Source organism: Corvus cornix, chromosome 3, assembly GCF_000738735.6.
Source record: "Corvus cornix cornix isolate S_Up_H32 chromosome 3, ASM73873v5, whole genome shotgun sequence".
Taxonomy (NCBI): Eukaryota; Metazoa; Chordata; class Aves; order Passeriformes; family Corvidae; genus Corvus; species Corvus cornix.
In genome coordinates, this window is record NC_047056.1 from 80,193,987 (window position 1) to 80,207,052 (window position 13,066).

At 37.0% G+C, this 13,066-nt stretch overlaps 1 protein-coding gene across 2 annotated transcripts in view; it reads right to left on the reverse strand.

Annotated features, from left to right (window-relative positions):
* Positions 1 to 13,066, reverse strand: part of LOC104692613 (cytochrome b5 reductase 4) — a 32,522-nt gene that overhangs the window by 6,989 nt on the left and 12,467 nt on the right. For both annotated transcript variants that reach the window (XM_039569076.1, XM_010404713.4), the window contains exons 6-11: positions 12,675 to 12,729; positions 11,253 to 11,310; positions 11,049 to 11,142; positions 10,457 to 10,489; positions 9,576 to 9,698; positions 825 to 965 (exon numbers count right to left, since the gene is read on the reverse strand). In XM_039569076.1, the coding sequence (XP_039425010.1) occupies positions 825 to 965; positions 9,576 to 9,698; positions 10,457 to 10,489; positions 11,049 to 11,142; positions 11,253 to 11,310; positions 12,675 to 12,729 (504 nt within the window). The remainder of the gene's footprint in view (positions 1 to 824; positions 966 to 9,575; positions 9,699 to 10,456; positions 10,490 to 11,048; positions 11,143 to 11,252; positions 11,311 to 12,674; positions 12,730 to 13,066) is intronic.

Genomic DNA, 13,066 nt, shown 5'->3' on the forward strand with positions numbered 1-13,066 from the left:
GTTTTTAGTACTGCACAATTGTATTTTCTTGCAGTATCATTTCAAAAAGCTGTTGTATGATAAAAAGATCTCAAGAGCCGGACACTAGTAAAGAATGAGGCAGGGAGGAGGAGGAGGTCAAAACAATTCTTAATTAATGGATTTTTAAAAATTCTGAGAAGTCTCTACTATGTATAGTGCAATCCAAGTACAGTGACCAGTATAACTATTAATATGCAAATTTTAAGAAGTACCCTTTAAAATAATAAACTGGCTATTTCTTTGACCTTCCATTTTCTTGAGTTCACCTTTTACAAAATTTTGAATAGCACACTGAAGAAAAGCACATGCGTTTTTCTAAACACATTCCTCTCATAACCTCACGTTATAGTTAATATTGCGCGACTGGAGTGTAAAGCAGTGTTACCATGACTACTATAAATCCCTCAGAAGAAAAAAAAAAGAAGAAAAAATTGCAACAGTACCCTCCTCATTTCAAAAAAGCTGCAGATTAAAAGGAACTGACTAATGAAACATCACACACATACAGTAAGCTTCCCACACTTCAAAGATGAACAACACTGCTTTGGTAGAGAGAATGTTTTAAAGGGAGAGTTGAAGGCGGAGACAATAAGGTCACCAGTAAATGCCAGTCATCTCAGTAGTTAGATTTTCGTTAATATTAATCCAGTCAGTTCATTATTAAGCATCATTACTGTGATCCTGGAAGCAGAGACTTGCTAACAACAACCAGGGAATTAGCGGCCATGGACTTGGCATTCTCCCAACACTATGAAAAGGATTTATGTAAATATATCCATTACTACATTCTCAATTTTTCTTACCTGCAATAATTTGTTTGAGGTAAACATGTTGTCCAGTGGGAACATGGAGATGTGTGCCCTTAGGCAACATTAGGCAGAAGAGTCTGGTGTCATGGGTAACTTCTGTCTTAGAAACCAACTTGCATTTTCTGTAAAACAGTCCTAAAAACATGATTTTACATGTTAGTTAAGTCCCAATCTGTCATTCTATTATTATATATATTTCAATAAGAGAGAGAGAAATGTGTATATTTCACTATGTACTTATAAAAAGACAATAAATAAATGCTTCTTGTATAATTACTTATAATAATTTTTATAATTTTGGACTAAAGACTCAATTGTAATCTTACTTTAAGAGCCTCTGAGTTATTGACTGGGAAGAAGTAGAAAAGTACCAAAAACTATCAGAACTCCTTGTACTGCATTGCACCTATACTGAGTTTGCCATACAAGTACAGCATGGGTACACACAGGCAGACTGAAACCAGCAAATGAAACATAAGCCAGCACAGCAGCACACTCCTCAGACTATCCACACCCACCCAGTAGGCTGACGGAGGTCATTCTGCACCTCTGCTCTGTTCTTGTGAGAGCTCATCTGGGGTACCGTGTTCAGCTCTGGGGTCCCCCCCATAGGAAGGATATGGACCTACTGGAGCAAGTCCAGACAAGGGCCACAAAGATGATCAGAGGGCTGGAGCACCCCTCCTTATGAAGATACACTGAGAGAGTTGGGGTTTTACAGCCTGGAGAAAAGAAAGCTCCAGGGAGCTTATAGCAGCCTTCAATAAAGAAGATGACTGAAGTAGTTTTTCTTCCTCTACCTTTAGAAGAGCATTTTTCAGTTAGGCTTTTGTTTCAGCACTGCAGTATTTTAGCTCTAACCTGGAATGTCAGTGTGATCACAGCACCACACTGCCTAAACAGGTTTGTAAGTCACGGGAACTTTCAGGGGCTATCAGGTACTGGAAGTTCAGCTCTGCAAAGAACTAAAAAAAAAATAAAAGAAAGAAGAAAGAAAGAAAGCTTACAAGCAACAAAATCTGGGTTGCTTCGCTCCGATGAGGCCGAGCACGGGGCACCAACTGACACTGTACCATGCCGTAAATCAAGTCCCTCCAGATGGGAGAGAATTTGCTGAAAGTCCTTGCAAGGAGTTTCAAAGATAAACCAAGACTTTTCCTTGAGTTTCAATGCTTGCAGATAGTTGTTTATTAAGTCTTATCAGAAGAACAGAGCCACTAGCATGACCCAGGTACAGCATAGAGCACAGAAAAGCAGGAATGAGGCCTCTCTATCAAGATTTACACAGCCTTTTAAAGATATTTTAACCAATAGTTACTAAAAACGTACATTATTTTCACTTTCCTACCAATTATTCAGTAACATGGGCAGGAACTGCGGAATTCTCTATCCAATCATTCCAAACTACTTTTACTGCAGAACATGGAGTAGTAGAAGAAGGAGAAGAAGGTTTAGAGAATAACAACAATCCTCCATTTTGGTATTTTTTACTCTTACAAAGAGAAGCCCAAAACTTCTAAATTTTTCACCCTGTGACAATCTTACACAGTAGTCTATCACCTAATTCACACCACTGTATTTTCTAGTTCTTGTCTGACCATTGGTAATTTTTTCCAAGGTTTGAGGCTAAAACAGTGTTGTTCAGGGGGGTAAGAACCCTTAAAAACAGGCAGAGAAATATTCTCGGCACTCTGGGTTCCTACACAGCATTATCTAAACTTCATACATCCAAAACAAGCCAAGTAATTTTTTAAAAAAGGCAGGGAGACGAAGCCACTTTCCTACAATAATCCCACTGTGTCATTTGCCAGTTTCAGTGAAGAATTTGCAAGCAGCTCCAGTGGATATTTTTATGTAAAGCCTCTCAAAATTTGACAGATTCATGTACAAGAATACTTGAACATGACATCGTTCTAACAACACTTTCTACATTGGAGCAATTTCAGTGAATTAACATTTCCCCTTTCTTTCATGGCATTGAAAAATACTCATGTTGCTCACACAAATAGCTGAGCTACTCATGACACAGGATGAGATGCAAAGGAAATTCCAACTAGGCATCACCATAAGGATGGTCTGGTCAAACACAGGGGCAGCTGCTCAGAGGGAGACTGTTCTTGGAGGTATTCAAACCTAGACTGAACAGCTTTGAGCAGGAAGTTAGATCAGATGACTTCCAGAGCTCCCCTTCAACTAAGTCAGTCTACAATTGTATTATCTGTTAAAGGTCTTAAGAGTTAGAAGTACAAGCACCTTTATCTTTTGTGTTTTGCCACTGCACCAGCAGATGCTTCTTTACTTCCGGACTTCGATCTCATGTTGATTCTCATTTGACAGGAATGGACTATCAGAAAATGTCTAATAAATGCTTATCACTTGTACATGGTCTTAATCCTGATGTGCGTCAAAAGTCTTTCTTGAGTCAACACAACTCTTCTTAAAATGAATCTTGCCTGAAGGAAGGCTTATGCAAGTTTCCAGTGAAGTGTCCATTAAATACAAATCAAAATGTAAAGGAAATTCTAGCATTGCTGCAGCTCAAGTGATCACTGCCATTGCTTTCTTACTCTTTCTTCCAACAGCATCAAAGAGAATCCCAAGTCAGTACACCTGACTGAACTTTACGCTTAGGGCTACAGTTCACAAACAGGTAACAATCCCTGGACTTTAAAAAAACACAAGAAAAGCTTTAGAGGGGCTCTAAACAAGACAGCCTGTCCAATCTCCTTGCCCAGTGATCCCCAAGAGCCATTTAAGGACCACGTTGAGTATTTCAGCAATTTCACCTAATGAATTATCCTTTTTCAAGTAACTTATCTGTACTACAGTTTCCTTATAACATTTTGCTCTTTCCAGATATCCTAGATTAAAAACACAGCTAAAGTACAAGACAGTACAAGACAGCTGGAGACCAGATAAAGAGTGCCCTCTGACAGTGCAGTCAATTGCTGCTTGAAGGAACAGACATTGCTATTAACATTCCCTTTTTCACTAAGGGCAGGATCACAGCCTGTCAATTCAACCATAACAGACACAAAATAATTTTAAATAAAGGAAACCTTTCAATAAACAGTATTTATCCACACATCGCTTGAAAGTTAAAGGTTTAAACAATATGTTCCAGTTCAGCCACGCTTCTTTCTAAATGAATTTATCTCCAAAGGTATAAATAAACTCTGCTGGAACAGTCAAGCATCTAAATACATTCAGTTATGCCTCGAAACATACATTCAGGTTACTAAATCTCAGCTGCATATGCAATTTGTGCATGGACTAAATTAGGATCAAATTTCTTATATACCACTACTGGTATATATACCAGAGTAGATTGCCATGGCAGTTTTCTGCTTACACTGGTTTTCTTAAATTATTCAAATAGCTACTAGTGAGTTATCCACTATAAATGCCTACAGAGACATAATGTAATGCTTCTGACATGGAATAAATCTTTCTTTATTAAGATTTTCTCACATCTTTCACCCAACATCCTACAAATCCCTTATTTTGAATGAACAAACATTTCAGATGAATCAAAAGAATGCCTAAAGCTCTGAAAAAATGAAAGTCAGTAATTCTATTTCATACCAATCTTGAAGTAAAGCAGAACATCAGCATCTCTCCAGCTATATAAATATTATGAAAGTTTGTGGAAATTTGTTTTCTATCCTTCTTTTGAAAAACAATACACAGTAAGATTGCAAAGTACAGTAGCCAAATAAATATGCCAAGATTGCTGTCAATTCTGCAGACTTAAGAACTGCTTAAAAGGATGCGTGAGGTTGGTAATATAACCCTTAACACTCATCAGCTAATACTCTTACAGATATTTGGGAGTGGAGAAAGAAGTTTAAAAACTGATTCATCCACTGAATCACTGTTCCCTGACAATTTTTTCACCTTTCCAACCTAATTCCAGCCTTTTCCACATAAATAACCTTTATCTCCCTTTTTCTTTTCAATTTGCCATACAGAACTTTTGTCTTGATTCATTCAATACAACTTTTTAAAACAAGAGACCTTTCTAAGTGAACTTCTAGTTTAGACTGTAGTCTTTGCTACATTAACTAAAATTAGTTCATTATCAGTCATTCCAATAAAATCTGAAGCCACAAGAAAAAATGACTGTCAAAGCAGAAAACCCTTTCAACAAAAGGAGCCAGTCCTTAGTAGCAAGCTGAAGCCAAACAGTTGGTTGTGTCAACCCACGAAGACACGTTAACTGTCAGATGCTGAAGACCTACGATTTGCTACTATACAGAAGCAAAAGTTACTTTTCTCTCAATTTTGGATCACAATGCCAGTGTCCAGCAGCAAATCATAGTGGAGAAAGTCATTATTGAGGAGGTTAGGTTTGATTAAATGCTTTGTAGACATCAAGAGTCAGCACTGCAGCTCCTGATCTAGGAGAGGCAGCCATGCAGCCCCTCACTACCAAAGGCTTGCCACAAAATCCAATACAATCACGGGCTACACATCATTCTAAATTCAGCTTCCTCCTTTGCTGGAATCAAGAACTACAACACTTCAATTCATAGGCATAAAAATTCAGTTTTACTAACAAAATTCACTTTTACTATCATTATCTGCTGTACAGATAATGATACCTTTTGGAGAGTATCATCCTTCTGCGTACTGCGTGTTCTTCCTTGCCATGAAAGGGAGTCTAAGAATTTTTCCTTAATCATGTTTTTTGCTTTTCTTCACTGATAAAAATTTAGTCACAATTCTTATTTCTTAGTTACCAGTCATAATCCTAGTGACACTACAGTGGCAATATTAGCCTGTTGGCTTTGGAAAAAGCCAAATTGCTCCACTACCCTTCTATCTCAGGTAGAGGAATTCCACCCCATTCCTAGCAAGCATTTGTCACCCAAACATGTCCATCAGCCAGCTGAAAGTTAATCCTTATTTTGTTCAGGTTACTTGGTTATGGAGCTTCAAGTACAATTGCTGCCAACATAATGGAGATTAGACCACAGAGCTGAAGGAAGGTGGCTGCCTACCACTCCCAGCACCAGCCCAGTCTTAAGAGTTAAGACAACCATGAACCCTCACTGCTGACCATCAAATCATCAGTACCCTCAAATGCTTCCATTAATTACTAGATTTCACAAGCTAGCTCACATTATCCAAATAGGCCGGCCATGCTCTCCCCAGACAGTCTCTCTCCCCTCCCAAAGTAACATTCCCACTGAATCAATACCTTCTAAACTTTTCTGGGTTCCACAGCACCCTGTCACAGTGTAAGTCTCGCTGATATACAGTAAATGCTGCAGCAGCACTCTGCTCCCTTCTGGTACTTCCAACAAAAAAACCTCTATGATCTGCCACTAAATGTGGATGAAAACCACTGCACAAAACAATGAAATTGCACCCCATTTCAGCCCTCAGAGGCAACACCACCTTGTTTCTTTACTGAACACTCTAAACATCTGCCAATAGTTGCACAGTCTTTAAAAGAGCAGAACTTAATAATTAGGTTACTTTCCAAAACAGCAACCTGAGGAAAAGTTCAGAATCATTTTCAGAAGGAAGAAGCATTTTATTCTCCATGGGAAAAAATACACACATCCCCCCAGGTCATCCCTACTAGCATGTCATTTTTTAATTGCATCTGGCTACTGCTTTTATGTGCGTTCCCCCTCATATCTCATATCTCATTTCCCAGAAAAAGCACTAACAAGAAAATAATGTTTTAATACCTATTTGAAAACCTACAGTCTATCACTGTGCCATATGATGCTTTGGTTGGCTGGGAAGGGTCAGGTTTTAGGGGTTTGGTTTGGCTTTTTTGTTTTAATGAGAAAGCTCTATCTGACTTTTTATACTGCATATACACTTACAGGATGCCAGCACTATGACCATAAGCTTTTGTTTACACTTTTAATGACCAGTTTCATAACAGCTACCTAAAAGTAACGTTACCAACTCCCCTACACTGACAATCTAATTATACTGAATTGTGTTTTCTATGCAATACTGTGGGTTATAAATAATTATTTCTCCAGAAAACTAAGCACTTAATCCTTCTTAAGGAGTAGAAGCAGTATTGAATATTCTTCTGAATCTCCTGACCATCCGAAAACACAGTGCAGTTAACTGAAATTGCAATACTTTTTTTTTTTAATCCTCTTCAACAAAATTCAACAATTCTGTTCATTCCTTCCAATTAACTAAAATACACTGGCCAAAATTTTAGTATAAACTCAGAAGGAATTTGAGAGTACATAGGTAATTTATGTGGGAGTACGACTTTCCCAGCCTATGGAAATAGAAAGAGGGGCTTATGTTAATTGTTTCTTCATATCACAAAGCTATCAAAGGCTTCCAGTACCATCTCTGGATTATGTCACTGGCCCTGAAGAAGACCTTTATCACTTTTTTTGCAGAATTTCAACATCTGCTTTGAAACTAAATATTAAATAACCTTTAAGTATAGATGTTTCTGCACATATGGTGGACACACATCCCTCCTTTATGAACTCATTCATGAATGCTGTCATATGAACAAGTAATAAAGAAATAAAGTAAACTTTTCAAGTATCAATCCTGACTGGTTTTCAGCCCTTCCTCCTGTGCTCTGAATACAACTGAAGTGTTTTAACTGGTCAATACACACAGAAATACTAAAAAACTCAAAGACAAGAAAAACTCAATGAATTTAAACATCAGTGCTCCCATAAGCACTTACTACTCACAGCCTTGCCACCAAAGTGGAATTGTGTAATCATTTCAGGTAAAATGATTACTTTTATTAGAAAGCATAAATTACCAAAAGAATATTAATATACAAAAGTTGAATAAAATAAATAAAAAATGTGTACCAAGATAACACAGCTACTTTCTATTCTGTTCCCAAATTTTCAGAAGTGAAAATTATTAGTTACACTGTCTTCACACAAGACTCTCATAATCCTTAGAACTAAAAGGTAAAGCTGAGAGTAAGGAGACAAATATTCAAGTGAAAAAATCAGACTATTTAGGGCAACATATCCATGCTACCGTGTATTGACTGCTGCATAGAAATACCAGATATAAAGCTATAAAACCGCTTTTTACATTTTTTTTTTTAGCTATTAATTATTATTTCTTTGTTCACACTGCACAAGATAGGAGTTTCTTTACCCATAACATTATTTTGCTCCCACAGAAGTGAAAACAAAAAAGAAAATTCTGCAATTTAGAATAAGGGAGCACAGCTCTAAGCAGAAAAGGAAAATGGCTACTTGAAACTAAACCAGGTGGATAGAAGCCTCCAACAAGTAGATTTTATGGCTGAGCTGAAAGCAAAGGTTCAAATGAAGGAAAGACACGGAGGTCTGAGCATTCTTCTTCTATAAACATTCTTACGTGCTCAATTTTAAATTTAGAGATTTAAAAATTAAAAAACTGAAGAATAGGAGTTTCTGGAATAGGAATTAAAAAGCTACAGATATCAATTTATTTGCTAGATTACTAATGCTCAATATGTCTTTTGTCAATTGCATCTAACTATCCCCAGCTCCCTCATTGTAATGGATCTATAAAGCCACTATATTCTATATCTCTTATTCTTTCAGATTATCTTCTCTTTCTGTTTTCTGTAATCGCAAAAAGCGAAAAGGAGGCAGAAAATGAGCAATGGACAGTGGACAACACATTAGATCAGGCTGCAACCCCTTAGATACAGAGGTTATATTGAAAAATCTAATATTAAAGTGGATGACTCAACAGTTTCTGAAACTCTTATAAAGAAAATGACATTCTACATAAACTAAAGGTAGCCAGAGAGGTGTGCTTTTATGCAGTCTTCCTTTTTGTAGCGCAGTAATCTCTCAACTTTAAAGGTCCACGTAGCATAACTGAGGGCCAGTAAGAGGTGTACAAGATGGTGAGCAACATTTAATTAGCTCATAAAAACGTACAGCTTTGTTTTCACACATAATAACACAGACTATAATCCAACAGTCAATTTTTGAGCATTATTAGACAGAGGACCAAGAGGGCTTTTGAGAAACTAGGTGACGGTAATAACATCAGGAGTGTGGTTATAGTACACACTGTAATTTTGCAGAAAATTTTAGTTTAGCTGACAAAAGCCCAAACCCACACTGATCACTGTAATATTCTTTGGTGCTGCATCAAGTTCATACTGTTCTGTTAGCGCAAAGTGAATCCATATATAACATTTACTGCTCCTTGCAGACACATCAGCTTATTCAGAGCTGGCTTTAATACCTACACATGATTTGAAGTCCCTTATTTAATCTGAGCTCAAGTTACAAAGATGCAGTGTACTGGAACAACCTTACAGCATTGACAGATGTTACTGTATCTGTAGTAACAATTGGAAGTGAAGGTTTCTAACCCTTCACTCCAGTTACTCCCATAGTGATTGACACATGTCCATGCACTCTCTCCTCAGGGTCTACTGCGGTTTTCATATGGACAGAGAGGTCATTAAGCACACAGGTAACCATGAGATGCAACAACACTAAGGCAGTGTTCACCTTCCAATATTAGGTTCACCTTCAACTCCACTGTGGAACAAAACAAAGCAAGAAACCAAAGAAAAGCAAAAAAACCACCTCTAAGTCAAATCCTTTAAAGGAAAATTCCTGAGTAGCTTCCAACAAGATCAGACAACAATTGTGAAAGAAATGAAGGTACAACAACAGAAAAAGAAAATCCTGGAAAAAACCAAATATTACTAACAAGCTCCAAGAAGTCCTAAAACAGCTGGTAGCTGGCCATGAAATTGCTTACCTCTGTCTGTGCGTTTGACAAAGGTATTATGACCTTCCCGGGGCTGTCCCAGCATTTTCCAGTGAATGTTATCCTTTTTACTTAAGATAATCTCTACTTTCCCTACTTTTTCAGCAACATTTACTAAAAGAGAAAAGATTTCATATTATTACTTTTAGTTACACTTTGTACAAAAAAATATTTCACATGTCAAGTATAATGAAATTCAGAACAATTACTCATTTCTCAAGACGCATGTAATTAATTCCTTAAATTAGAATATCAAATTAAAGGTACTTCCAGCTACCTTTCTATAATGTTATAGAGTGCAGTTAAAACAAACACTAACTGGATATGCATAATTAATACATGTTATTTGCTAAACAGATTGTGGAACCAGGACAGCTTCACAGACCATCTGGTCAAGAAAAATGCTCACAAACCCGGAGTCATCATGTACTAGAAATTGGTAGTTACCACTACTTACTGCTTTCTTTTTATGGCCATTTGAATTAACAATTAAATCCAAGAAAATCCCAGTCTAAGCAAAGAACAGTTTACAAATACACAGCAGAACTAACTTCTAGCTTTTAACATTTAGTCATACTAAGAGGGATCAGAGCACTATCAACTTATTACTTTCACAGGCCCAAATGGCACAATTGAAGAAAAAATATTTAATGTTATGGCTTGGTTTGATTGACTGTGTCAGGACCTGGTGGCAAGTAAAACTGTAAAGTTTGACTCTGATGAGTCAGAAAAATAAACTGAAATTCCACATTCTGACATCAGAATCATAGAATATTGTGAGTTGGAAGGGACCCACAAGGATCATGGAAGTTCAGCTCCTGACTGGACTATCCTAGAAGAGATACACAAGTGCTGCAAGAGACAGAAATTACCAGCCACATCTTCTGAAACTGCATGATCCAAGTCTGAAATAAATACAAACAAACTCTGTGTTAAGCAATAACAAAATTCTATTCCAGCCATCCTATATACATAAAGTATAGTCTAGGAATACTGAGTGAACTAATAACCATAAAAAGCTATGCATGTTTACCTGGCCTTGAAATTTGACTCATGACTTCTACAAGCCTCATGCACAAAGGCATTATTTTTCCCATTACTTTTAACAATGGCTCATGTAAAGCCACCGATCTGCATTTATGTAAATTATTGTGCCAGCCCTTGGGAATGAGGGCATTTTAATAATCGTAAAAAACACACTTGAAGAAAAATTTTACACAAGTTTAAAATCAATTTCTTCCTGCACTTTAGTCCGCATGTAAGAAGTTTAGTACATACTAAACAAATGAAGATGTGAGTTGATAAACAACGCAATTACTTTACATCAAGGTGCTTTAACAATCTCTGATGAAAGAGAAATAAAATATTAATTGGTACATGTAAAATGCTTATGGTCTGATAAGTGGGTTTTAATAAAATAGAACGAAAATTCAGTATTTTCAACTGCAAAATTACAGTACCTACCAACTTCTACAAGATATGAGTGGTCATCGATGATGATCTCTCCCCTTAATCGTTTGTCTTGACAGTCAACTATCACCAACTCTGCATTCATATCCTTTCATAGTCAAGGGGAAAAAAAAACCAACAGTTTTTGTAAAATTCTCCCAGAATTCAAGCTAGATCACAACTGGATCTTGTAATTCTTCCTTCACAAAATATACTTACCTTCTGCTTAGTATATATGACAATTGTGACCAAACTATCTGTTTGGAACCAGTCATAACTGTAAAACAAAAAACACAATAAAGAAAAAAATATAGACTTTCTTTGGGCATATAAAAACATATTTAACCCCAAGCCTTCCAGCAGAGCTTCTTTAACGAATTTACAAGCCAAACATATTACTTACTACTTTTGAAGACTAAGTCCAAAGTCAGTAATTTTGAAAAAACTACTAAAATAACTATCTAATTATGCATCCTGATAGTCAGTACATTGTAGTTAAAATTGTATGGCATTAGTTTTACTTAAAAAGCACATGCATTCTCTTTGTAGTATATGAACCTTGCTTACGAGATGATAAAAATCTTGAGTCCAGACAAAAGCACTAAATAGGCAGCATGACATCCAAGAGTTAAAGATTTGGTGCACATACCACAGAACCACAGTTCCCTTCATCTCCACAGATAAGTTTTTGCATTCATTCCTATGTTCCCAAGTCCAAACCTTGTAATAAATCCAGGGTAAGGTAGAAAAAAAGAAAGCCTTCAAATGCTAATTATTTGTATGGCCTTACACTTGCCAGGAAGTAACTTCCATCTACTGTTTAGACTCCTGGACCAGAAAAACAGGCCAGAGAGGGAGGAGAGGGAGGAGCAAACCCTCCTGACAGCCAACACATTTTAGGCTGCACACCTTCCAGTCACATGCCAGAATATGCCTGACACACATGGGAAGAAAGGCAGCAAGGTTTGTAGAGCACTTCAGCACTTCATTCCAGTTGTTTACAAGCCACAATATTTTATGACTGCATGTAACTAGCCCAGAGATCACACACTCACAAGGGATTTTGATGCCAAGTGAGAAACTGCACCTTGAAGACCAAAGGCATCATGGAATAAAATGACACCTCAGTGACAACAGCAGGCATATCACAGTGAGCTTTTAGGGCCTGCTTTGCTTTACATGTTGTAGAAACTTGAATGCAGCTATCACATGTTAATATATTCCAGCCTGAAATGAAGCACTTTTTGAATGGCAACTGAATGGCAATTCAGATGTTTATGGACAAATTAGTTTAAGTCAAGAAAGTAGTCAGTCCAGTTGGAATCACTTTCCATGAGTTTTCTCAAGAAGCAAAGCTGAGGAGCCTGCAAACATAAGCCATACATTTGTATACAATGCAAGACAGCACAAGTGTTAGGAATCAACAGAACAAGCAAAGAACCATCATCTGCCCATATAACCTTTGGCAAGTTCTTTAAACCTGAATCTCACATTTTCTACTTACACAAGGATAGTAATGACAAATACTCATTTAACTGAAACTTCAAGACCTAACCATGGAAGCAGTTGCCTGCATTTACTAAGAATTGCACAGAATTCTTAAATAGAATGTTCAACAGATAATAACAGACAAAGGCTTACCTCGGACCTAAATCTTTAGCAGAAGAAGCCAGTACTTTCTTCTCAGGAAGCACACCTGGAAAGAGCAGAGAGTCATTAAAATATTTTCTGGGATGCTTGCTTAATATAAATAATACTCAGGTATGTTTGGGGTTTGTGGTTTTGTTTTTTTTAATTGAATGTTCTAAGTGTCTGCCAACACTATTTAGTGACCTTATTTCCACAGGTAGCCAGACTATGTACTTTTTGTATTTATTTTTTATTCAGCATTCTTCCCTGGAGAGCAGGGTCCTAGAACATGGAGCTCTACTTCAGAACTTAAGAGTTCCATACACCACAGTACCTATGTTGTTCTCAGTTTCATCTGTTATTAGCTTGTGTTTTAACATTTTGTGATAGTGAGGCACAAAAAG